This window comes from Hemitrygon akajei, chromosome 10 (assembly GCF_048418815.1).
Source record: "Hemitrygon akajei chromosome 10, sHemAka1.3, whole genome shotgun sequence".
Classification (NCBI taxonomy): domain Eukaryota; kingdom Metazoa; phylum Chordata; class Chondrichthyes; order Myliobatiformes; family Dasyatidae; genus Hemitrygon; species Hemitrygon akajei.
In genome coordinates this window covers 34,577,017-34,604,968 of record NC_133133.1, presented here as the reverse complement: position 1 = coordinate 34,604,968, position 27,952 = coordinate 34,577,017, and the positions used below count along the sequence as shown (strand labels likewise).

The 27,952-nt window shown below is 42.4% G+C and overlaps 1 protein-coding gene across 6 annotated transcripts in view; it reads left to right on the top strand.

Annotated features, from left to right (window-relative positions):
* tenm1 (teneurin transmembrane protein 1) overlaps positions 1-27,952 on the top strand; it is a 2,244,326-nt gene that overhangs the window by 2,141,475 nt on the left and 74,899 nt on the right. For all 6 annotated transcript variants that reach the window (XM_073058035.1, XM_073058034.1, XM_073058032.1 and 3 more), the window contains one exon: positions 1,760-2,270. In XM_073058035.1, coding sequence (XP_072914136.1) covers positions 1,760-2,270 — 511 coding nt within the window. The remainder of the gene's footprint in view (positions 1-1,759; positions 2,271-27,952) is intronic.

The window sequence follows — 27,952 nt, the reverse complement described above, 5'->3', positions numbered from 1 at the left end:
GTTTCTCCCCACACCACTCTTTCTCTTCCAATTTCTGGTGTCTTCCCTTGCTTTTCTGAAGTTTGTAATTCAAGAAATGTTCTCCAGTAGTTTATGCAAATGAATATTTTTTCAACTATTAGCAAATAAGGCGTGAAAATCCATCAGGTTTTCTCCTGCCTAACCTTCATCACCTCAGGATATCATAAGTTGTTTCATAATGTATCACCAGGTATAATCTCATAATTTTTATATTTTCACAACTTTATTCTTATCAGGCTGCTCCAGAACATATCACTGTATGTTTTTGAATTTTTAATCTGACCATCTGGCTGCAGAATAATGTGGTTTATTATTTCATAAAGAAATAATTGTTCATATAATTATTAAAATATATAAACATGGAAGACAAAAGTCATAATGTTGATCAAGGAAACAAGCAGCAAAATATCGTGCAATTGGTTTCTGGCAGCTAACAGCAGCATCTTGTCTTTGGTTCCCTTTTCCAAATGAATTAAGATAAGGAAGGCAAATGCCAATATAAGTTCCTCCTCAAGGAATTGGACGGCCACTATCCTACTACTCCCTCACATATTCTTCATTCTGTAGAGTTATGAAGTGCTTCATCTGCATCATTATTCTCAATTCCTGCAGCTGTCTCCAAGGAGTTTATTTGTTCTCCTCATGCCGATACGGGATTCCTCTTGGTGATCGGGTTTGCTCCCACATTCCAAAGACATACGGTTTAGGGTAGTAAGTTATGGGCTTGCTATTTTAGCATGGTGACTCTTGCAGACTGCCCCCAGCACATCAGCAACATCCATTAATAAGGACCCCCACCAGCTGGGACATGCCCTCTTATTATTGTTACCATCAGAAAGGAGATACCCGAAGACAAACACTCAATGATTCATGGCCAGCTTCCTTCCTCTGCCATCTGATTTCCTGATGGACATTGAATCCATGAACACTACCTTACGACTTTTTTTAAATTTCTGCTTCTGCACTACTCATTTAACTCAGGTTTTTTCCCCTCTATATTTATCATGCTTTGTACTGCTGCCACAAAGTTAACAAATTTCATGACGTACTCCGGTGATATTAAACCTGATTCTGATTCTGATCAGCCTGTGGTGGTCATTGACAGAACTTTTACATTCCACTGCGTGTTTCAATAAACATGGAACAAATAAAGCTGATCTTAATTCGGATCCTTGTTCAGTGAACAGATGAACTTGAGTCACTAGGGAAATGTGAAGCAACAGCCATGCTGTCTGATCGTGGAATATAGTAGGATTAGATTTGACTGAGATTTCTCTGAAAATTCAAATATGCTAATAATTTGCTTATTATTTAGTTCCTCAGCAAAAAAGCCTGCCAGTGGTGGTAATATTTATGAACTTCTGCATTCACCAATTGAAATACACAAGTGTGCACAGTTTCAGAAAGTGAAAGTGAAACTTATAAAGTTGTTTCACTTTCTATGTTGTAATTTGGTGAAGGGGGCATGGGAGGGTAGTTGGCTTCATTTTAAAGACAAGCTAATCAAATATGCAGAAAATGAGAATTAATAAATACGTATCTCACACAGAGGGACAGAAGTTTTCAACATCTCATATTACAGTTTTAGAGGAGCGACAAGCTTTTCATATCATATGAATTCTTCTGTAATATTATCAGCTTTATACTGTATGGGTGCATAGGTTTACTCCAACCTTTCCACTTCTGATTAAAATTTATACCAGATATTATTAATAATTTCCTATCTCCTTCATTCTAGGTGATGGTGGCTATGCCAAGGATGCCAAACTGAAAACACCGACAGCCTTGGCCGTTTCTCCAGATGGGACCCTGTACATCGCGGACCTTGGCAATATCCGTATCCGCGCTGTGACTAAGAATAAACCCCATCACAGCCGTTCAAATGTATATGAAGTAGCTTCACCCGCAGATCAGGAGCTGTATCTCTTTAATGTTAACGGGACTCACCTGAACACCTTGAACCTTATAACAGGAGATTACATATACAACTTCAGTTACAACACTGATGGCGACATCAGCACTATCTCTGGTAACAATGGCAACTCACTCCATATTCGCCGTGATGCCAATGGTACACCCCTCTGGCTCGTGGTTCCAGGGGGTCAGGTGTATTGGCTAACCATCAGCAACAATGGGGCCTTGAAAAAGGTATCTGCTCATGGTCATGACTTAGCAATGATGACTTACCATGGTAACACTGGCCTTTTGGCAACGAAGAACAATGAAAATGGATGGACAACAGTTTATGAGTAAGATGTTAACATTGTTGCTTATATTTTTAAATATGCTTTATATAAATTCTCATTGAGATGATGAATTGTGTTAAGGATAGAAGTGCTGGGGGGGTTAAAATATAAAACAGAATAATAAAACATGCTGGGGTTATTTTCCAGCCACATAGATTGGAAGGAGAGAGATTGAGCTGTGGGGTGCTTCAAAAGGGAGCTCGCTGCCTTACTCTACCATTTCTAGTCTAGTTCAGCTGTCCACCTATCCAGGGGCACAGCTAGTAGAGCAGCTGCCTCATGGCTTCAACTTTCCAGGTTCAATCCTGACCTCCAGTGCTGTCTAGGTGGAGTTTGTATATTTTCCCTGTGTCCCTGTGGGCTTTCTCTAGATGCTCCAGTTTCCTTCTGGAATCAGGTACATTAGAGGTTAATTGACTGTAACAAATATGCAGATGGTTGGTAGAACTGAGGGCAGAGATTGGAATTGGTGGGAGTATGCGAAGAGAAAGAAAAAATGAGGTAAGAATTAGAGCAAGTAAGTACATGGTGGTCAGCATGGACTTGATGGGCACAATGGCTTGTTTCCATGCTATATAATGCTTAGAGATCAGACAGACGGTTGAACAGAATATATAATGCATCAAAGAATGACTAAACATGTAATAAGGAGGGAAGAAATTAGAGTACAAGACAAAGCAACCCAGAAATGTGAAAACATTTGCTAGAAATTTCTATAGATAATAAAAGTTAGTAATGGAAATAAAATTTTTGAATATTTTTACGGTAAAGTGAGCATTGGTCCTAGAGAAAGTGAGTCTCATAAATTAGCATTAGAAATAGACGGCAGATGAATTGAACAAATATTTTGCATCACTCTCCATCATCAGGACAGAACTGTAAATCAGAAATTGGAAGGGAGTGATGAGTTCGGTAACGTTACAATCACCAGAGAAGTGTTTCAAAGAAGTTATTGAAGCTGCAGTTGACAAGTCCTCAGATCCCAATGGACTGCATCCTTCCTGATGGGATAATTGAATTGATGGAAAATAACATGAGATTGGAAATTAACAAATGTGATGCCTTTATTCTAAAGAAAGGGAGAAGGAGACAAAACAGGAAATACAGGCCAATTAGTTTAATATCTGTTATAAGAAAGAGTTAGAGGTTATTATAAAAGACGTTATATCAGGACACTTAGAAAAATTCAAATGAATCAGGCAAACTAAACATTCTTTCATGAAAGTGAAATCCTGATTGTCTATTTTATTAGAGCTCTTTGAATAAATAATGCGCTGTGGATAAAGATATTTGAGCACTACAATCTCGAGAAGAAACCAGATTGCTTGGAGGGAGGATAAAAGAAGAATACGGGACAGTCAGCACATTTCCCATGCCACAGTCCCAAGGAAACATTGTATTGAGCATAATTAGGCACGTGACAAGTACCAATGAAAAAAGTTAGGTTTAAGCAGTGCGGCCATTGTGTGAGTGGGCCAGAGATGCAGTAGAGAGTTGAGGCTTTGATTCAGCAAGGAGAGGCCAAACCAAGGGTAGATTTTTCTTGTTACTTATTCTTTATTTCTTATTGCATATTTAGAGCACTGGGGATGCTTGTGCAGGGAGACCTCCAGTGTCCATGAACCACACACCTGCAAGATGTACATCCAGCTGCAGCATAAGACAGACAGTGTTAAGGACTGGAGATGGAATTGGATGAACTCTGGATCATTCAGGAGGCTGGTGGAGGGTGGGTTTGATCGACAAGCAATTCAGCAAGGTAGTTATACCCAAGGTACAGGACACAGGTGACTACCTAGAGGGGACAACGGGAGAGGCAGCCAGTGCAGAATACCCCTGTGGACATTCTCCTCAACAAAAGGTATGCCACTTTGGAAGACAACCTAGTAGAGGAAAGCTACAGTGGTTAGGTCTTTGGCACTGAGTCTAGCTCTGTGGGTCAGAAGGCAAGGGGGGAGAAGAGACAAGCTGTAGTGATAGGGTTTCATTGGCTAGGGGAACACAAAGGAGATTCTGTGGATGAGAATGAGATTCCAGGATAGTCTGTTGCTTCCCAGGTGCTAATATAAGGATATCTTGGACTGAACCATAGTATTCTTAAGTGGGAGGGTGAGCAGCCAGAGGTTGTTGTCCACATTGGTACCTATGACATGGGTAAGAGGGGTGATGAGGCCCTGGAAAGTGAGTTCAGGGAGTTAGGTGCTAAGTTAAAGGACAGGACTTCCAGGATTGTGATCTCAGGGTTGCTATCCATGCCATGTGCTAGTGAGGTCAGAAATAGTAAGATCATACAGTTAAAACGTGATTAAGGAGTTGGTGTACAATGGATGGCATCAGGTTTTGGATCACTGGGCACTCTTCCAGGCAAGATAGGACTTTTACACATGGGATGGATTACATCTGAACTGGAAGGAGACTAATATCCTAGTGGCAAGGTTTTCTTGCGCTGCAAGGGGGTGGGGGTAAGGGGGGGAACAAGCTTGAGTTGCACAAAGATGGGAAACAGTGCACCAGAACAGGTAGTGGAGTGATTCCAGAAAAAGATGTTTTTACGCCTCCATAGAAAATCAGGTATCGAAAGATGGGTCCAATGTTCTGAGCTACATAATCAACACGAGTTGGAGGAAAGGTGCATGAGCATGGATCAACAAATGGAATGATGACATTGTAACCATTAGTGAGCTATTAGTGGCAGCTCAGTGTTATGGGATTCCGTTGTTTACACATGATAGAGCAGGAGGGATTAAAGAGAGAGGGGTTGAATTACTAGACAGGGAAAATGACACAGCAATGCTCAGTCAAGACAGACTAGAGAGCTCATCCAGTGAGGCTTTATGGGTAGAACCAAGGAATAAGAAAGGGATGACCATATTAATGGGATTATATTATAGATCACTCACTTAGAGGAGCAAATTAGTAGAAAGATCACAGACTGTTGCAAGAAATGTAAGGTTGTGACAGTAGGTGATTTTAGCTTTCCACATATTGACTGGGTCTCCAATACTGTGAAAGGGCTGGATGGGAAAGTGTTTGTCAAATGCATTCGGGAAAGTTTCCATAATCAGTACATAGAAGGCCCAACTAAAGAGAGTGAGATACTAGATCTCCTATTAGGGAATGAGACAGGGCAGATGACTGGAGTTTGTGCAGGGGAATATTTTGCAGGTGGTAAGCATAATGCCATTAGTTTCAAAGTAATTATGAAAAATTATCAGGCTCAAAATGTCAACAATTTACTCTTTTCCATAGATGCTGCTTGTCCTGTTGAGTTCTTCAAGCATTTTGTTTGTGTTGCTTGGATTTCCAGTATCTGCAGATTTTCTTGTGTTTGTAATACTGGAAAAGGACAGGTCTGGTCTTGGGTTGAGATTTTAATTTGGAGAAAGGCCAATTTTGATGGTTTCTGAAAGGACCTGGCAAGTGAGGACTGGGACGGAGTGTTTTTTGGCAAAGGTGTACTTGGTAAGTGGGAGGTCTTCAAAAGTGAAATTTGGAGTGTACAGAATTTGTGTGTTCCTCTCAGAATAAAAGGCAAGGCTAACAGGTTTAGGGAACAAGCACAAGGAAATCTGCAGATGCTGGAAATTCAAACAACACACACAAAATGCTGGTGGAACACAGCAGGCCAGGCAGCATCTATAAGGAGAAGCACTGTCAACGTTTCGGGCCGAGACCCTTCATCAGGTTTAGGGAACTTTGGTTTTTGAGTGACACTGAGTCCTTGGTTAAGAGTCCTTGGCAGGGGGATGGGAACAAGTGCAGAGAGACAGAGGGGTGTAAAATGAGGGTAGAAGCAAAAAGTAGTGTGAAAAGTAAAAGTGGCAGGCAGGCAAATCCAGGGCAAAAAGCAAAAAGGACCACTTTTCAACATAATTGTATAAGGGCTAAGAGTGTTGTAAAAACAAGCCTGAAGACTTTGTGTGTCAATGCGAGGAACATTCCTAACAAGGTGGATGAATTGAATGTGCAGATAGTTATTGATGAATATGATATAGTTGGGATCACAGAGACATGGCTCCAGGGTGACCAAGGATGGGAGCTCAACATCCAGGGATATTCAATATTCAGGAGGGATAGACAGGAGAGAAAAGGAGGTGGGGTGGCATTGCTGGTTAGAGAGGAGATTAACGCAACAGAAAGGAAGGACATTAGCCTGGAGAATGTGGAATCGATATGGGTAGAGCTGCATAACACTAAGGGGCAGAAAACGCTGGTGGGAGTTGTGTACAGGCCACCTAACAGTAGTAGTGAGGTTGGGGATGGCATTAAACAGGAAATTAGAAATGCGTGCAATAAAGGAACAATAGTTATAATGGGTGACTTCAATCTACATATAGATTGGGTGAACCAAATTGGTAAGGGTGCTGAGGAAGAGGATTTCTTGGAATGTATGCAGGATGGTTTTCTGAACCAACATGTTGAGGAACCAACTGGAGAGCAGGCCATTCTAGATTGGTTATTGAGCAATGAGGAAGGGTTAGTTAGCAATCTTGTCGTGCGAGGCCCCTTGGGTAAGAGTGACCATAATATGGTGGAATTCTTCATTAAGATGGAGAGTGACATAGTTAATTCAGAAACAAAGGTTCTGAACTTAAAGAAGGGTAACTTTCAAGGTATGAGACGTGAATTAACTAAGATAGACTGGCAAATGATACTTAAAGGGTTGACGGTGGATATGCAATGGCAAGCATTTAAAGATCGTATGGATGAACTACAACAATTGTTCAACCCAGTTTGGCAAAAGAATAAACCAGGGCAGGTAGTGCACCCGTGGCTGACAAGGGAAATTAGGGATAGTATCAAGTCCAAAGAAGAAACATATAAATTAGCAAAAAAAAAAGCGGCACACCTGAGGACTGGGAGAAATCCAGAGACCAGCAGAGGAGGACAAAGGGCTTAATTAGGAAAAGGAAAAAAGATTATGAGAGAAAGCTGGCAGGGAACATAAAAACTGACTGTAAAAGCTTTTATAGATATGTGAAAAGAAAAAGATTGGTCAAGACAAATGTAGGTCTCTTACAGTCAAAAACAGGTGAATTCATCATAGGGAACAAAGACATGGCAGACCAATTGAATAACTACTTTGGTTCTGTCTTCACTAAGGAGGACATAAATAATCTTCCGGAAATAGTAAGGGACCGAGGGTCTAGTGAGATGGAGGAACTGAGGGAAATACATGTTAGTAGGGAAGTGGTGTTAGATAAATTGAAGGGATTAAAGGCAGGTAAATCCCCAGGGCCAGATGGTCTGCATCCCAGAGTGCTTAAGGAAGTAGCCCAAGAAATAGTGCGTGCATTAGTGATAATTTTTCAAAACTCCTTAGATTCTGGATTAGTTCCTGAGGATTGGAGGGTGGCTAATGTAACCCCACTTTTTAAAAAAGGAGGGAGAGAGAAACCGGGGAATTATAGACCGGTGAGTCTGACATCGGTGGTGGGGAAAATGCTAGAGTCGGTTATCAAAGATGTGATAACAGCACATTTGGAAAGGGGTGAAATCATCGGACAAAGTCAGCATGGATTTGTGAAAGGAAAATCATGTCTGACGAAACCTATAGAATTTTTTGAAGATGTAACTAGTAGAGTGGATAGGGGAGAGCCAGTGGATTTTGTATATTTAAATTTTCAAAAGGCTTTTGACAAGGTCCCACACAGGAGATTAGTGTGCAAACTTAAAGCACACGGTATTAGGGGTACGGTATTGACGTGGATAAAGAATTGTTTGGCAGACAGGAAGCAAAGAGTGGGAGTAAACGGGACCTTTTCAGAATGGCAGGCAGTGACTAGGGGGGTACCGCAAGGCTCAGTGCTGGGACCCCAGTTGTTTACAATATATATTAATGATTTAGATGAGGGAATTAAATGCAGCATCTCCAAGTTTGCGGATGACACGAAGCTGGGCGGCGGTGTTAGCTGTGAGGAGGATGCTAAGAGGATGCAGGGTGACTTGGATAGGTTAGGTGATTGGGCAAATTCATGGCAGATGTAATTTAATGTGGATAAATGTGAGGTTATCCACTTTGGTTGCAAGAACAGGAAAACAGATTATTATCTGAACGGTGGCCGATTAGGAAAAGGGGAGGTGCAATGAGACCTGAGTGTCATTGTACACCAGTCATTGAAGGTGGGCATGCAGGTACAGCAGGCAGTGAAAAAGGCAAATGGTATGTTGGCATTCATAGCAAAAGGATTTGAGTACAGGAGCAGGGAGGTTCTACTGCAGTTGCACAAGGCCTTGGTGAGACCACACCTAGAGTATTGTGTGCAGTTTTGGTCCCCTAATCTGAGGAAAGACATTCTTGCCATAGAGGGAGTACAAAGAAGGTTCACCAGATTGATTCCTGGGATGGCAGGACTTTCACATGAAGAAAGACTGGATCGACTAGGCTTATACTCACTGGAATTTAGAAGATTGAGGGGGGATCTTATTGAAACGTATAAAATTCTAAAGGGATTGGACAGGCTAGATGCAGGAAGATTGTTTCCGATGTTGGGGAAGTCCAGAACGAGGAGTCACAGTTTAAGGATAAAGGGGAAGCCTTTTAGGACCGAGATGAGGAAAAACTTCTTCACACAGAGAGTGGTGAATCTGTGGAATTCTCTGCCACAGGAAACAGTTGAGGCCGGTTCATTGGCTATATTTAAGAGGAAGTTAGATATGGTCCTTGTGGCTAAAGGGATCAGGGGGTATGGAGAGAAAGCAGGTATAGGGTTCTGAGTTGGATGATCAGCCATGATCATACTGAATGGCAGTGCAGGTTCGAAGAGCCGAATGGCCTACTCCTGCACCTATTTTCTATGTTTCTATGAAAACAAAGGAGCTGCATAGCAGGCATAGGCAGGTCGGAACAACTGAGATATTTGAAATGTAAGAGAACACTTACGAAGGAAATCAAGAGGGCCAAAAGAAGGCATGAAGTTGGTCTAGCAGACAAGGTGAAGGAAAATCCTAAGGGCTTCTACAGATATATTAAAGAGAAAAAGGATAGCAAGGGACAAAATTGGTCCTCTGGAATATCAGACTGATATTCTATGCATGGAGCCAAAATAGATGGAGCTGATCTTAAATGGATTTTTTGCATTGCATTAGTATTTCCTTGGGAGTCTGACAGAGTCGATAGATGTGAGGCAAAGCAACAGTGAGGTCGTGCACCCTGTACCAATTGCAAAGGAGAAGGTGCTTGCTGTCTTGAGGCAAATTAGGGTGGATAAATACCCAGGGTCTGACAACGTGTTCCCTCGAACCCTATGGGACACTAGTGCAGAAGTTACAGGAGTCCTAGCAGAGATATTTAAAACACTCTTAGCTACGGATGAGGTGTTAGAGAACTGGACAATAGCTAATGTTGTTGTGTTGTTTAAGAAAAAGGTCTAAGAATAAGCCTGAAAATTATAGGCCAATGAGCCTGACTTCAGTAGTAGGAAAGTTATTGGAAGATATTCTAAAGGATGGGATTCTGCATCTGTAAGGGAAGAGTAGTGTAGTGAGAATAGCTCCAGGGGCAGTGTTTTGCACTATCTCCTGGATAAACACATCTGCACCAGATGCACCAAGCTGTAGCTCCTAGGAGAACGTATTAAGGAACTGGAGCTGCAGCTTGATGACCTTCGACTCATAAAGGAGAAGGAGGAGGACATGGACAAGAACCACGGGGACATAGTTACTCCTAGGTTTCAGGAGACAAGTAACTGGGTAACTGTCAGAAGGAAGGAAAATGCACAGCCAGTGCAGAGTGTACCTGTGCCTGTTTCCTTCAATAATTTATACCACTTTAAATGTTGTTGAGGGGGATGACCTTCCAGGGAAAGCCACAGTGACCGTGTCTTTGGCACTGACTCTGATTCCATTGCTCAGAAGAGCAGAGAGGTGAAGAGGACTGCAGTGGTGATAGGAGATTCCATAGTTAGAAGAACAACAACAAGATTCTTTGAGTGCGATAGAGACACTTGGACGGTATGTTGCCTCCCAGGTACCAGGATCAGGGATGTCTTGGATCGGGTCCACAACATTCTAAAAGGAACATTCTGAGGAACTGGTGCAGGGGTTCAGATTTACAGATCATTGGGATCTCTTCTGCAGAAGGTACGAACTGGAAAAAGAGGATGGGTTACACCTGAACCTGACAGGGACCAATATCATTCAGCTTTACAGAAACTGTTCAGGATGGTTTAAATTAATTTGGCAGGGGGATAGGAACTGGAGCGATAGAGCTGAGGATGAGGTTGGTTTACAAATAGAGGCAACGTGTAGTGAGACTGTTAGCAAAGAAATGCTGATGATAGGTCAAAATTGCACTCAACAGGATGAGTTGCAATGTAAAAGATGGCCAAAATCGAAAAGGGTGAATACAGGATTGAAGGTGTTATATTTGAATACGCGCAGTATATGGAATCAAGTAGATGAATTTGCAGTACAGTTACAGATCGCATTATGATTTTGTAGGCATCACTGAATGATGGGTGAAAGAAGATTATATCTGGGAAAGGCCGAGACCTTTCGTCAGGACTAACCGAAAGGAAAGATAGTAAGAGATTTGAAAGTAGTGGGGGGAGGGGGAAATGCGAAATGATAGGAGAAACTCCCCCCTCCTTTCTTTCTCCTGAGTCCTCCCGTCCTATGATCCTTTCCCTTCTCCAGCTCTGTATCACTTTCGCCAATCACCTTTCCAGCTGTTAGCTTCATCCCACCCCCTCCGGTCTTCTCCTATTATTTTGCATTTCCCCCTCCCCCCACTGCTTTCAAATCTCTTACTATCTTTCCTTTCAGTTAGTCCTGATGAAAGGTCTCGGCCCGAAACATCGACAGCGCTTCTCCCTATAGATGCTGCCTGGCCTGCTGTGTTCCAGCAGCGTTTTGTGTGTTGTTGTTGTTTAAATTTCCAGCATCTGCAGATTTCCTCGTGTTTGCTCATTGGACAGTTGAAATAGGATCAGAAGGTGTTGAATTGTTGTGGGTAGAGCTAGGGAACTGCAAGGGTAAAAAGATCCTGATGGGATTTATATACAGTCTCCAAACAACAGAAAGGATGTGGTCAACAAATTAAAATGGGAGACAGAAAATGCATGCCAAAAGGGCAATATTACAATAGTCATGGGGGATTTCAATATGCAGGCAAACTGGGAAAATCAGGTTGGTGCTGGATCCTGAGCAGAAGAGTTTCTAGAATCCCTATGAGATGTCTTTTTAGAGCAGCTTGTGGTTGAACCTACTAGTGGATCAGGAATACTGGGTTAGGTGTTCTGCAATGAACCAGAATTGACTAGATAGCTTAAGGTAATGGAGTCCTCAAGGGCCAGTGAACATAATATGATAGAATTCACCCTGCAATTTGATAAGAAGAAGCTAAAGTCAGATGTATCAGTATTACTGTGGAGTAAAGGGGATTACAGAGGCATTGGAGTGGAGCTTTCCAAAATTGACTGGAAAAGAGCACTGGCAGGGATGATGGCACAGTAGCTATGGTTGGAATTCAGAAGCATAGGATGCATACATTGCAAAGAGGAAGAAGTAGTCTAAAGGCAAGATGACACAATCATAGCTAATAAGAGAAGTCAAAGCCAATATCAAAGCCAAAGAGAGGGCATATAAAAGAGCAAAAAATAGTGGGAAGTTAGAGGATTGAGAAGATAATAAAAACCAACAGAAGGAAACTAAAAAAGTCATTATGAGGAAAAGATGGAATACAAAAGTAACTTAGTCAATAATATTAAAGAGGATACAGAAAGTCTGGCCACTTCTTCTCCTCACCAGCTTATCACCTCCCCTGCTGCCCCCTCCTTCTTCCCTTTCTCCCATGGTCAGTTCTCCTCTCCTATCAGATTTTTTCTTCTTCAGCCTTTTACTTTTCCCACCCACCTGGCTTCACCTATCACCTTCCAGCTTGTCCTGCTTTCCCTCCCCCATCTTTTTATTCTAGCATCCTCCCCCTTCCTTTTCTCAGCCCTGCTGAAGGATCTCAACCTGAAATGTCAACTGTTTATTCATTTCCGTAGATGGTGCCTAACCTGCTAAGTTTCTCCAGCATTTTGTGTGATACTGTAATTGGATAAGCTACATGAATGATATAATTTATTGCCAGGGAACTGAATGCAAAAATATGAGCGTTGTGATTCAGGTATGTGGTAAATGATGAATCTGTGCCTAGTGCTGTGCATACAATATTCATCTTCATGGTTAAGGATGATCTTAATGCCAGACTAACAACTGGAAAGGACAGTTCACCAGTTGAGGACAAAGCTAGGATTATGTTCGCTGAAGAAGAAGGCGCCTGATAAAAAGTATTCAAGTTTCTGAGTCATCTTGATAGAATGAATGTGAAGAGAATATTTCCTGTAAAAGGTGAATCTATAACAAGGGGTCACTCTTTTAAAAAAAGGATTACCAACTTAACACAGTTGTGACATTTTTTCTCTCATTGAGTCAGTAAAACCCTCTTCTTCAGAGGTGATGGAACGGAATTTTGAAGATTATTAACGTAGATAGATTAAAAATAATGTTACTGTAGGTAGACAGAAATGTGGAATTGATGGTACAATGTGAGCAGCTGTGATCCTTTTGAATAGCAGAGCAGGACTGAGTGGCAAAGTGGCTTAGTCTAGCTAATAATTCACATGTTCACATGAGGAATAAACTGTGGATCAGTGTAATTCCTTATTACTTGTTTATTAAGTTGTTTGTTATAGTTAAGAAAAAGTCAATGCCTTCATTCTAATTCCATTCAAAGCATGAATTAATTTGTTTCTCCCACCCCCCACTTCACCAGTAATATCTGAAGGGATCATAAACTGCTTAAAATTAGTTACTAGTTTCTTTTTAGTGTTGACTGAACTATTCAGAAAGTTTTCTCAAGTTTTCCATGGTCATTGCATTTCTAAAAGTCTACAAGAATTGATGATACGCATACTGAAATTCTTGGAGCAATACATGAGATGCTGGAGGAGCTCAATGGGTTGGGTAGCATCTAAGGAGGGAAACAGACAGTCAGCATATTGGCTTGAGATCTTTCTTGTGTCTTGGAAATACTTGGCCTTGATGACATTGCTGGAAAAGATGAAATAGAGATGCAAAAGGACTTTAAGCAGGAAACCAAATCTGCCAGGATGTTAAAAAAAAATCTCTGATGGAGTCAAAGAGTTATATACACAGCTTTTATTTGTATACATAGAGTCATAGAAAAAAAAAGCACCAAAACAGCCCCTTCAGCCCATTTAGTCCATGCAGAATCATTTAAACTGCCTACTCCCATTGTCCTGCCAGGACCAGAGCCCTCAATACCCTACCAACCATATACCTATCCAAACTTCTCTTAAACGTTGAAATAGAACTCACATGCACTTCATGTGCTGGTAGCTTGTTCCGCACTCTCACAACCCTCATGCTCCCCTTAAACTTTTCACCTTTCACCCTTAAACCATGACCCCTAATTGTAGTCCTACACAACATATGTGGAAAAGCCCTGCTTGCATTTACTCTATCTATACCCCTCATAATTTTGTATAGTTCTATCAAATCTCCTCTCAGTCTTCTACATACCAAGTAATAAAGTGCAAACCTATTCATTCTTTCCTTATAACTCAGTCCCAGTAACATCCTTGTAAATTTTCTTTATACTCTTTCAACCTTACTTACATCTTTCCTATAAGTAGGTGACCAAAGCTGCACACAATACTCCAAATTATAGCTCAACATTACGTCCCTTCTCCTGTCCTCAATACTTTAATTTATGAAGGCCAATGTGACAGTTGTTTTCTTTATGATCCTGTCTACTTGTGCCATCACTAGTCACAGGCTTGCAATCAGAGAGGCAACCATCTACTAGCAGACTCTGGCTTCTCCCACAAAGCCAATGTCTAATCCAGCTTGCTACTTCATCTTGAATGCTGTGCGACTACACCTTCTTGACCAGCTTCCCACATGTGACCTTGTCAAATGCCTTGCTAATGTCCATGTAGACAACATTCTCTGCCTTGCCTTCATTAGCATTTCTGTTAACTTCCTCAAAAAACTTTATAAGATTCATTAGGCATGACCTACCGAGCACAAAGGCATGCTGATATCCTTAATCAGTCCATGTCTATCCTAATAGTCATGTATCTGGTCCTTTAGAGTATCTTCCAATAAATTTCTCACAACTGATGTCAGACTCAACAGTCTATAAATTCCTTGTTTATTTTTAGATTCTTTCTTAAACAGTCGAACAATATTAACTATCTCCCATTCCACCAGTACCTCGCCAGTCACCAGGGATAATTTAAGTATCTCTGCTATGGTTCCTGCAGTTTCTGCACTGGCCTCACACAGGGTGCAAGGGAACACCTTGTCGGGGTCTGGGAATTTATCCATCCTAATTTGCCTCAAGCAGCAAACACCTCCTCCTTTTTAATCTGTATGGGTCCATGACCTCGCTATCTTTTTGCCTCATTTCTATAGACTCTGTGCCCATCTCCCAAATAAACACAGATGCTAAATATGCATTTAAAATGTCATCCATATCTTTTGGCTCTATGCATAGATTGCCATTCTGATATTCCAGAGGATCAATTTTATCCCTTGGAATCCTTTTACTCTTAACATATCTATAGAATCCCTAAGAGTTCTCCTTCACCTTGTCTCCTACAGCAACCTCATGCTTTCTTCTAGCCCTCCTGATTTCTTTCTTATGAGTTCTCTTGCATTTCTTATACTCCATAAGCACCTTATTTGTTCCTACATTCATATGCCTCCTTTTTTTAAACCGGAGCCTCAATTTCTCTTGAAAACCATGGTTTCCTAAACCTGTTATAGAACCATAGAACCATAAACCATAGAATAGCATAGAAACAGGCCTTTTGGCCCTTCTTGTCTGTGCCAAAACATTTTTCTGCCTAGTCCCACTGACCTGCACCTGGACCATATCCCTCCATACACCTCTCATCCATGTACCTGTCCAAGTTTTTCTTAAATGTTAAAAGTGAGCCCCCATTTACCACTTCATCTGGCAGCTCATTCCACACTCCCACCACTCTCTGTGTGAAGAAGCCCCCCCCCATGTTCCTTTTAAACTTTTCCCCCTTCACCCTTAACCCATGTCCTCTGGTTTATTCTCCCCTAGCCTCAGTGGAAAAAGCCTGCTTGCATTCACTCTATCTATACCCATCATAATTTTATATACCTCTATCAAATCTCCCCTCATTCTTCTACGCTCCAGGGAATAAAGTCCTAACCTATTCAACCTTTCTCTGTAACTCAGTTTCTCAAGTCCCGGCAACATCCTTGTAAACCTTCTCTGCAATCTTTCAACCTTATTAATATCCTTCCTGTAATTAGGTGAACAAAACTGAACACAATACTCCAAATTTGGCCTCACCAATGCCTTATACAACCTCACTATAACATTCCAACTCTTATACTCAATACTTTGATTTAAAAAGGCCAATGTACCAAAAGCCCTCTTTACAACCCTACCTACCTGTGATGCCACTTTTAGGGAATTTTGTATCTGTATTCCCAGAACACTCTGTTCTACTGTTCTCCTCAGTGCCCTACCATTTACCTTGTATGTTCTACCTTGGTTTGTCCTTCCAACATGCAATACCTCACACTTGTCTGTATTAAACTCCATCTGCCATTTTTCTTTTGTTCCAACAGGCAAATACAAGCTTTGTACTTTAAAATTTTCACTTTTGAAAGCTTCATACTTAACAAGAACACCTTTGCCAGGAAACAGCCTGTCCCAATCCACACTTGCCAGATCCTTTCTGATACCATCACAATTGGCCTTTCTCCAATTTAGCATCTCAACCTGTGGTCAGACCTATATTTTTCTGTAAATGTGAACAGAAGAAAATCTGAAGATGCTGGACATTTACTTTGAAACTAGGCATTATGATCACCAGAGGTAAAGTGTTCCCTGCACAAACCTCTGCCACCTGCCCCAACTTACTCCCCAATAGCTAGATCACGTAGCTCATCATCTGTTGTTGGGACTTTTATGTAGTGATTAAGGAAACTTTCCTGAATACGTTTGACAAACTCTATCCTATCTATTCCTTTTACTGTATGGGAGCCCCAGTCAATATGTGGAAAGTTAAAATCACAACCTTATGTTTCTTGCAACAGTCTGCAATCTCATGAAAATTTGTTCCTCTAAATCCTATGGACTGTAGGCTGTCTATAATATAGCCTCATTAACGTGGCCATACTTTTTATATTCCTCGGTTCCACCCATAAATTCTCAGGAGATAAATTTGCTAGTCTGTCCCGACTATGCCCTGCCGTGACATTTTCCCTGACTAGTAATGCCACCCCTCCTCCTTTAATCCCTCCCGCTCTGACGTATCTAAAACAACAGAACCCCAGAATATTGAGCTGCCAGTCCTGCCCTTCCTGCAACCAAGTCTTACTAATGGCTACAATATCATAATTCCATGTGTTGATCCATGCCCTAAGCTCATCTGCCTTTTGTACAATACTTGTTGCATTGAAATATACACAGCTCAGGACATTGGTCGCACCAAGCTCAATTTTTTGATTCCTGACTTTGTCTGATGTCTTAGCATCTGTTTTCATTATCTGTTCTGGCACTTTAGTTCTCATTCCCCTGTAACTTTAGTTTAAACCCCTCCACTCCTCTGCAGCACTAGCAAACCTTCCCACGAGGGTATTAGTCCCCTTTATTTCATGTTCAAACCATCTCTTCTGTGCAGGTCCCACGTTCCCTGGAAGAGAGCCCAATGATCCAAATACTGACTCCCTCCCTCTTACACCAACTCCTTAGCCACACGTTAAACTGTGTGATCTTCCTTTTTCTGGCCTCACTGAAATCATAGCTCTGGATGTCCTGCCCTTTAACTCAGCACCTAACTCCTGAACTCACTTTGCAGAACCTCATCACTCATCCTACCTATGAGATTGGTACCTACATGGACCACGGCACCTGTCTGCTCACCCTCCCACTTAAGAATGCTAAGGACTCAGTTCCAGACTATGGCACCTAGGAGGCAACATACCATCCGGAAATCTTGTTCTCATCCACTGAACCTCCTTTCGGTTCCCCTAACCAGCAAATTCCCTATTACCAGAATTTGCCTCTGCTTCCCACCCCCCCCCCCCCCTTCTGATCCACAAAGCCAGAGAGCCGACCACTGTGACTTTCCTCTGCTAGGTCAACCCCTCCAATAGTATCCAAAGTGGTGTAACTGTTGTTGAGGGGAATGCACTCATACTTGTTCAGATGCCTTTTAAATGTTGTTTTTATTCCTGCCTCTACCACTTCTGGCAGCCTTGTTTCAGATATGAATTATTCTTTCTCTGTTTAGCATTTACTCCTCATATCCTAGTTAAGCCTCTTCTCTCTCACCTTAAACCTAATCCCTTTAGTATTAGACTCAACTACCAGGGAAGCACACTCTGATTATCTACCCTATATGAGCCTCTTAGAATTTCACTAGACAACTGGGTGACCCATTGGGGCACCCTTTGAGAGAAAAGTAGTGCAGTCTGGTGTGATGTGCTTTGGAAATTAAAGAAGAAAACTTCAGTTTATTAAAGAAGCAGGACGTGTAGCAAGGCAAATATAGCTCCTCCTCATTTAGCGAAGGACACTTTTGATGGCGTCATTTCTGGTTGAGCTGCCACCCTTCTGCCTCTCGTTGTCATTCTGAAGACGTGCAGTCCTTCCATCCATCATCTCTTCATCTCTTCTGCTGTTTGTTCTTTGTCTCTGATCCTGGAGTCGTGCGGCCCTGGCCTCATCCGATTCTCGTTCTCTCCTTCTCCTTGCCGCTTCCTGATGACATTTGGCATCTCTTGACTATAGTGTTCCCCTTCTCTTTCCACACAGCATAATTAGGCTGACCATGTTTTTTTTACGTTAATGCTGGATAGAAGATATGAAGCAGTAACACCAAAGCCTCCAGGATGCTGATTTCTCTTGATGATGTTGTTGCCGCTCTCCTAAATGGACGTGATATAGTCACCACTGTCCTTTGACTGCAGCGAAGGGAAAGTACATCATTACAATAAGATTTAATTATCTTTTATTGATGGGTGGCAGTTTGATCTGTCCCAATCTGACATGCAGATGGTGATTAGCAGAATGTGACCACTCAAAATAGAACTGCCCTGCCCTTTTGCTCCGGTTGGTGTTGCTGCTGTGAGCATCATGAGTCGCTTCTGAGGCTGTCCGTGTGCATGTGTCGTGGTGCCGCGTCACGGTTTCCAGTAAAGCTGGAACCGGCTCAGGTTGTGGAAAGCGAGGCCTGTTGATTGACGAGTCAGTGATTTTATACGAATATATAACCCTGAACTTTGCATGCATCCTGTAAGTTAGCGCATTTTAAGTCGATTTAGTCCAAAAAAAAGTGCCGCTGTAATGCACAATTGCAGGTCACAAACAGACAAACAGAGCATGAGAATTTTAGTAGTGTACTAGACAACCAGGTGATCTGTTGGGGCACCCTTCGAGGGAAAGGTAGTGCAGTCTGATGTGACGAGAATGAACATTAAATTTCCTTGAATGCTATTGCTATCGCTTCGCTTTGGAAATTAAAGAAGAAAAACTTAGTTTATTAAAGAAGAAAGATGCGTAGCAAGACAAATATAGCTCCTCCTCGTTTAACAAAGGACACTTTTGATGACAACATTTCTGGTTCATCTGCCACCCTTCAATCTTATCAGCCATATCGACCAAGTATTGTTGGAATAGACGTCCTCCTCTGAGAAGGTTATTAAACTCATTCTCATGGTTCATTATTCGATACGCATAATAACGCATTGCCAGCAGTTTCTTGTTGTTCATCATTCGGAGTTGATGATGCCAGCCATCATCTCCAAGTGGAAAGAAAAGTACGTATTGAAAGCTGTCATATGAGCGATGGGATTCTGAAATTATTTGCAAATCACCTCCTTGTTCTTTCAACACAATGTGTCATGATCTTGCTTCAGGTTCGATGCTGTTTGGTATAATGACAGCGACTTCATTGGCAATTTGTGCATTAAATCTTCTCTCATGTGCAAGTCAAGTCAAGTCAAGTGAAGTCAACTTTTATTGTCATTTCGACCATAACTGCTGGTACAGTGCATAGTAAAAATGAGACAACGTTTTTCAGGACCATGGTGTTACATGACACAGTACAAAAAAACTAGACTGAACTACGTAATAAAAAAAACACAGAGAAAGCTATATTAGACTACAGACCTACACTGGACTGCATAAGGTGCACAAAAACAGTGCAGGCATTACAATAAATAATAAACAGGACAGTAGGGCAAGGTGTCAGTCCAGGCTTCAGGAATTGAGGAGTCTGATAGCTTGGGGGAAGAAACTGTTACGTAGTCTGGTCGTGAGAGCCCGAATGCTTCGGAGCCTTTTCCCAGACGGTAGGAGAGAGAAGAGATTGTATGAGGGGTGCATGGGGTCCTTCATAATGCTGTTTCCTTTGCGGATGCAGCGTGTAGTGTAAATGTCCATGATGGAGGGAAGAGAGACCCCGATGATCTTCTCAGCTGACCTCACTATCCGCTGCAGGGTCTTACGATCCGAGATGGTGCAATTTCCGAACCAGGCAGTGATGCAGTTGCTCAGGATGCTCTCAATACAACCCCTGTAGAATGTGATGAGGATGGGGGGTGGGAGATGGACTTTCCTCAGCCTTTGCAAAAAGTAGAGATGGTGCTGGACTTTCTTTGCTATGGAGCTGGTGTTGAGGGACCAGGTGAGATTCTCCGGTCTCCAATACCAGTCTCCAGTCAGGATCAATGACAATGGACGCCTCTGACATGCCTCAAATTTGTTCTTTTGCAAGTGGAAGGGACACAATGTATGGGTTTTGTTGTCATAGTAGGTTTTCCAATAATTCAACAATCTCACGTGGAGTTCCATCATTCTGTAGTATTCTCATTCTCAATTCTACGCTGTCTTGAGGATCCATGAAGTAAATTTGAAAGAATCAGGCTTGCTGGTTGAGGTCTGGCATTTAATGTCCAATGTAATGATGGATTTGGCCTTGAATAATCACAGAAGGATTCCATCCATTCCTCATTGGAAAGACTTTTTTGGCACCAAAGGATGTCATTTGGAAGAGGCAATTGTATTGTCTAATGTTCTTCCTGAACTAATTTGCAATAGGTTCATCATTGCTGTATAAATTGAGGAGTTCATTAAGTAGAGATTGCAAATTGTCTATCCTGACCTTTCCCTTCATACAGCAGAAATTTGTGGTTTCTGCAGTGAATAGGAAGGCACAACAGTGAGGGTGTACTCAGGTCATCGTACCAACATCAGCAGAAATGTTATGGCATGTGAGTCATACATTTTGCCTTGCTCTTTCTCTGTCGAGGGATTGTCGTTGAAAGTGGGCATTGTCATCTTCAGCTACTCTCACAATAATTACTCTTTGCCACATTGTCAAGTTGATCTTTCCTTTTCTCCTCTGTCTCTTCCTCTCTCCTCCTTCTGTGCCTATTTTTGTCATTCTGGAGACGCGCAGCCTTTTTATCCTTCATCTCTTCATCTCTTCTGCTGTTTGTTCTTTCTCTCTGATCCTGGAGTCATGCGGCCCTGGCCTCATACGATTCTTGTTCTCTCCCTCTCCTTGCCGCTTCCCGACAACGTTTGTCATCTCTTGACCATAATGTCCCCCTTCTCTTTCCACGCAGCATAATTAGGCAGACCTTTTTTTTTACATTAATGCTGGATAGAAGACACAAAGCAGTAACACCAAAGCCTCCAGGATGCTGATTTCTCTTGATGATGTTGTTGCCGCTCTCCTAAATGGACGTGATATAGTCACCACTGTCCTTTGAGTGCAGCAAAGGGTTTGATGGGTGTTTCAAAGAACATCATTCCATAAAGATTTTATTTTCTCTTATTGGTGGGTGGCAGTTTGATCTGTCACAATCTGACATGCAGATGGTGATTAGCAGAATGTGACCGCTCGAAATAGAACTGCCCTGACCTTTTGCTCCAGTTGGTGTTGCTGCTGTGAGCATCATGAGTCACTTCTGAGGCTGTCCGTGCGCATGTGTCATGGTGTCACGTCACGGTTTCCATTAAACCTGGAATCAGCTCGGGTTGTGGAAAGCGAGGCCTGTTGATTGACGAGTGAGCAATTTTATACGAATATATAACCCTGAACTTTGCATGCATTCTGTAAGTTAGTGCATTTTAAGTCGATTTAGTTGAAAAAAAGTGCTGCTGTAATGCACCGTTTGGGCTAATTGGAGGCCACAAACAGACAAACAGAGCAGGAGAGTTTTAGTAATATAAAGATAGACAATTTCTATTGTGTCACCTCTCAGCTGCTTCTTCTTCTCCAGGGAAAACAATCTCTATTATAATTCAAGCCCTCCAATCCATGAAATATCCGTCAGATTCTTTCTGCAGTCTTGCTCAAGTATATTCACACTTTCTCATGTTGTGGCCACCAGAAATGCACATAAAGCCCCAAGTGCAACCATGCACATAAAGCCCCATCTTGTTCAACTATAACCCGACATTCAAACTCTTGCATTTAATGTCTCAGCCAACGAGACTAGAATCTCATAACCTTTCTTCACCACTCTGCCTAACTGTGTCACCCTCAGGGTCTTTCTGTTTAACAACATTCCCCAGACTCCTGCCATTTACTCTTTGTGTCCTGCCCTGGTTTCACTACCCAAAATGCATCACTTTGCCCTTGCATGAGGTAATTTCCAGCTACCATTCCTTTTTTCACTTTCTCAGTCAATCAGTATCCTGTTGTAACCTTAGATAACCTTCTTTACTGAGCAGAGTGCTACCAAGTTTGGTGTCATCCGCAAACTTACTAATTATGCCATCTATATTCACATCCAAATCATTAGTACAATCGACAAGCAATAAAGAACTCAGCACCTTAATCTTGTGACACACCACAGGTCTGGGTCCTAAAGTCTGAAAAACAACTCTTGATGATCATCCTCTCCTACCACTAAAGCTATTTTTAATCTAATTGGTTAATTCACCATGAATCCAATGTACTCTAACCTAATGGACCATGTTCACCTCTGTGGACACGGAATACCTCTCCTGTCTTGCAGCTCCTCCAGCAACCCACCAGAGGTGCATCTGAAAATATGGAAGCCAAGCCTTCCCCTTAGATAAACCTACTCCCCCTATGTTCCTTTCCCGTTTCCATCAGACACCCAATTTCGCTCTCCTTTGTTCACCTTTTCCTTCTCTCCCCCTATACTTGACATATTACTGCACTCATCACACACCACCCCCCCCCCCATTTGATTTGCCCATCATCCACACACCCCTCTAACCTGGGTTTCTACTCCTATGCTTGAGCTTTCCTATGCCTTCCCCCACCTGAGTCCATCTGTCCATCATCTAGTTCCACACATCACCTACCAGCTGTGACTCATCCATCCAACTTACTTCTATATACCGGCTATCTTCTCCCTACATTCTCTGTCCAGCCATATGCAGATTCTGGACCCAAAATGTCGACCACCCCTTTGCCTCCATAGGTGAATGCTTATCCCACAAAGTTTATTTCTTTGCTCCTTCCCATAACTTGCCCGCTCTTCACCATATTGCAGATTAGACTCACATCCAGTGCAAATGCTGGCTTCAGCCAGAAGTACTTTTTAAGAGAAGTGGGTTAGCTTTAAACCATGCAAAATAGCTTTAAATGGTGCTAGCAAATTATGATAGCTGCTGAGGGCAGCTCATCAACATGGCAGTGAGCACAGAGTGGATGTTGAAAACATTCTAATGAGCAGGCAGCAGGAAAATAGCATGCTGCCTGCATTGAAATCAAGGAATATGGGTTTATAATGCACCATAATCCCTTAACCCATTTCCGAGGCTATCAAGTTTAGCCCCCATAGTGCGGATTGTATTTTAGTGCTTGCCCTGTCAGCTCTCTGACAGCTGGCCATTTGTGCTTGGGGAAGTCCGTCAATTGACACCAAAGCACTTATGCTCAGCTCTGTCAATCATCTGAGCCCAGGTTGCTTGTGCTTGGGGCTGTAGATTTATCTCATGTTCTATCATTTCCCATGCCCAAGGATTGTCAATCATCTCGTACCTGTCCACTCGTATTCAAAGTTATCAGCCAGCCTGCAACTTAGCATTTGATCTTTGACAGTTTCACAAGTAAGCTGCAGCCAGACCTTTAACATCAGAGAATGCTTTCCCTTTTCATTCGTCTTTTTAACTCAGTGCATTAAGAACTCTCACAAACCCAGTTCTTATTTTTGTTCACAAACAGATGCTGGAAATCCAAAGCAACTCATATAAAATGCTGGAGGAACTCAGAAGGCCAGGGATCATCTACAGAAAAGACCCTGAAGCAGGGTCTCAGCCTGAAACGTCAACTGTTTACTCTTTTTTCATAGATGATGCCTGGCCTGCTGAGTTCCTCCAGCATTTTTATATGTTGCTCTTACTTCTGCTCCATGTTTCACCTGGACCTCTTTTCATTATTGGTATTGCAGCTCCAGACCTGGTTCTGTGTGCTTCCATTGTTCATTGTGTATCCAAGCTCTCTAGCACCTGGCAAAGCAATTTATTGCACATTAGTGCCTTTACTTTCTCCTTCTACTTTAGCTTGTTTCTTAGAAATATAACAACAATGGAAGAAGCAGAGTGAAGCATTATGCACATTGCTCCCGTCGCATTACGAATGGGCAATGAAGGGGGTTACCAAGCACCTGCTGCAGGATTAAAATAATGATCGTCAAAGTGGGTAGAATTATGCGTGAAGCAGAAACAAGAATTGAATTAATCAAAGCACTAAAGTGGGATTGCAGTGAATCAGTTCATTTTAAGCTGCATTTACCAGCATTCCCTGTTCTCATTCATAGGTTTGTGAGCAGTCATGTTTCTTATTCATGGACATTTGATAGGATCTATTCCTTATTTCATGTACAGTCAGATGTATTTGGTGTCAGCGTATGTGTGACTAGACTAGTTTCTTATTAAGCATTCTGTAGATGGGTACATCTCTCCATCTACTTTCACACCCCTTAAGACCGTAATATATAGGAGCAAAATTAGGTCATTTAGCTCCTCATGGCTGATCCATTTTTCCTCTCAGCCCCAATCTCCTGCCTCTCCTTGTAACCTTTCATGCCCTATCTAACCAAGAACTTATCAACCTCCAGCTTAATGCACCCAATGGCCTGGACCACACAGCCACCTGTGGCATCAAATTCCACAGATTCACCACCCTCTGGCTAAAGAAGTTCCTTTTCATCTCCGTTCTAAATGAACGACACTCTATTCTGACATTGTGCCCTTTTAGTCCTAAACTCCCCCAGTATAGGAAGCATCCTCTCCACATCCACTCTATCTAGGCCTTTTTACATTCAATTCCCCCTCATTCTTCTTAATTCCAGCAAGTACAGGCCCAGTGCCATCCAACGCTCCTCATATGATAACCCTTTCATTCCCAGAATCATTTGCATAAACCTCCTCTAAACCCTCTCCAATGTCTGTACATCCTTTCTTAGATAACAGGTCCAGAACTGCTCATGATACTCCAAGTATGGCCTCACCAGTGCCTTATAAAGCCTCAGCATTACATATTTGCCAGCCCTCTCAAAATGAATGCTAACATTGCACTCACCTCCTCCTCACTGACTCAACTTGCAAGTTAACCTTTAGGGAAACTTGGACGAGGACTCACAAGCTCATTTCTACCTCAGATTTTTCAATCTTTTCCCTGTTTAAAAAATAGTCTATGCTTTCATTCCTTCTACCAAAATGCATGGCCATACACTTCCCATCACTGCTTTCCATCTACCACTGCTTTGTCCATTCCCCTAATCTGTCTGAGTCCTTCTGCAGCCTCCCTACTTCCTCAACACTATTTGCCCCTCTACCTATCTTCATATCATCCACAAATTTTGCCAGAAAGCTATCAATTCTGTCATCCAAATCATTGACAAATCATATAGCATAAGAAGAAGCAGTCTCAACATCAACTCTTGTGGCCCTTGATGTATTAATGCTGGTTCGTCCAGACCCTGTTGAGAAGGGCAGAGTTTCAATTCTTGTGGGGACAAATACTCCTATTGTGAGGAGGCTAATGGAAGCCTGCAAGGAGCAAGTTGGAGAGAATTTTCTGAAAACGTTGTCCATTCACCCGGTGTTTCAAGCTGCTCTTGAGGAGGTGTGTGGCTGCACTGAGCCGGATAATGAGCTTAGACGAGGGTCTGTGTGGCTCACCCAGTCAAAACCCATTGTGTTATGGCCTGGGGAAGTAGCGAGATGGGAAACTCCAAATTTCCCGGAATGCCTGAGGCCGAGGCCCTGTTGGCGGATGCTCTGGAAGACCACGAAGAGGAGTCAGGCTTACTTGTTGGGGTACTGTTAAGGCCTGAACTGCAGAGGCCCTCGGTTGTACAGGTGAACAGGATGACAGTGAGTATCAGGAGCACTACGAAGAGGAAGGTCACCTTCAAGGGGGGATGCCATGGGCACACCTCTTCCCGGTGACGGTAATGTCTAGTGTCCCTGTGAGACAAGCCGGGGAGGAGCTCTCTCCGAAAAAGGGAAGGTTGACTGCTGAGTCACTCTGCTTTGGGGACTCTCCGGTACCAGGAGATTGGAGTTGAGGAGCCAGATCCTATACAGAGTCTCGTTGTCTCTGGACCAACCTCATTGTTTCCAGCTGTTTCTACCTGAGAAGTATTGGAGGACTGTACTGAAGTCACTTTATGATGATTTATGGAGAGCAGCTCTACAGACCCCGGCTGAGGCCAGAGGTCGAAGAGTGCTGCTACTCATGATTCAATGTATACGGAGGAAGACGCTACCTACGAGGGCCATTCTGTTGTCTCACTTATGGAGTGCGTGGCCACTTGACCTTCCGTGCATGGATTTTCCATCAATTCAACCCGATGTCAGCAACATGGCAAACACCTTGGTCATTCATGCATCCTGCTGGTTTCTAAAAGCTTCCCAACCCTCTAACTTCCCATCATTTTTTGTTCTATTATATGCCCACTTTTGCATTTATGTTGTCTTTGCATTCCCTTGTCAGCTACAGTTGCAGCATCCTACTTTTTGAATACTTCTTGTTTAGGATGTATCTATCCTGCACCTTCTGAATTACTCCAAGAAACTTCAGCCACTGCATTGCTGCAATTATCCCTGCTAGTGACTCCTTCCAATCAAGTTTGGCCTGCTCCCCTCTCATGCCTCTATAATTCCCTTTACTCAACTATAATACTGATATACCTAACTTTAGCTTCTCCCTCTCCAGTTGCAGAGTGAGTTCTATCATGTGAGGATCACTGCCTCCTAAGAGTTCCTTTACCTTAAGCTCCCTAATCAAATCTAAATCATTAAACAACCCCAATCCAGAACAGCCACAACCACAACCACAAGCTGCTCACAAGCCACCTCTTTGGCATTCCCCAAACTCTCTTTCTTTGGATCCAGCACCAAGTTGACTTTCCCAATATGCCTGCATGTTGAAATCACCATGGCTATCATAACATTGCCCTTTTGACATGAATTTTCTATCTCTCATTGTAATTTGTGGCCCACATCCTGGCTTCTATTGGGAGCCCGTTATACAACTCCCATCAGGTTTTTCTGCCCTTGCAGTTTCTTAACTCTACCCACAAGATTTCTACATCTTCTCATCCTATATCACCTCTTTCTAAGGATTTGATTTCATTTCTAACTAACAGGGCCACACCAGCTCTTTTGGTTACCTACCCGTCCTTTCAATACAATGTGTCTTCTTGGATGTTAAGCTCCCAACTATAATGTTCTTTCAGCTATGACAATGATGCCCACATGGTCATATCTGCCAATCTCTAACTGTGCTGCAAGATTATCTACCTTATTCCAACACTGTGTGCATTCATATATAACACCTTCCATTCCATATTCGTCACCCTGTTCGCTTTTGTCCCCATGTGACACATGCAACTCATCCTACTGACTGCAATTTTGCCCTATCATCTGCCTGTCCTTCCTGACTGTCTCACTTCTCACAGTATCTGCTTTTATACAGAGATTTATCCCATCTCTGGCAATATACTTGGTCAGCCTGTGCCCAGCTTTAGTTGTAGAGTTAAGCTACAGAGACCTATGTGAGCATTTTGATTCCAGTGGTGTTTCCTTTCCTCATGCCAGTTGATATACAGTGACTCACACACAAAATGCTGATGGAACGCAGCAGGCCAGGCAGCATCTATAGGAAGAAGTACAGTTGACGTTTCGGGCCGAGACCCTTCGTCAGGATTCATGGAAGTCGACTGTACTTCTCCCTATAGATGCTGCCTGGCCTGCTGCGGTCCACCAGCATTTTGTGTGTGTTGCTTTAATTTCCAGCATCTGCAGATTTCCTCATGTTTGCTATATACAGTGTTACGAACCCCGTAACTGGGTGTCTTACCAGCAAAGATAGGAGTATCCGTTGGAGTCTGGTGATACTATTTTTAACAGTATTTATTAGTAAAAATACACAAAAATAATATCAATGCAGATATACAGATAATATACGTCATCAATACTAAACCTAAAAGTGCAGGTATAATAATAATCAATAAGAAATAAGCTCTATCGTTGTCTAGGGGATAATGAATTGTCCGATGGAAATATAAAGTTCAGTTCAGTTCATGCAGGCTGTGGTAGTTGTTGGTCGCTGTGTTGCAATTGTTGGAGAGAGAGAGAGAGCAGTAACAGCTATTGACTTGCCGACTTTCCTTTATGATCT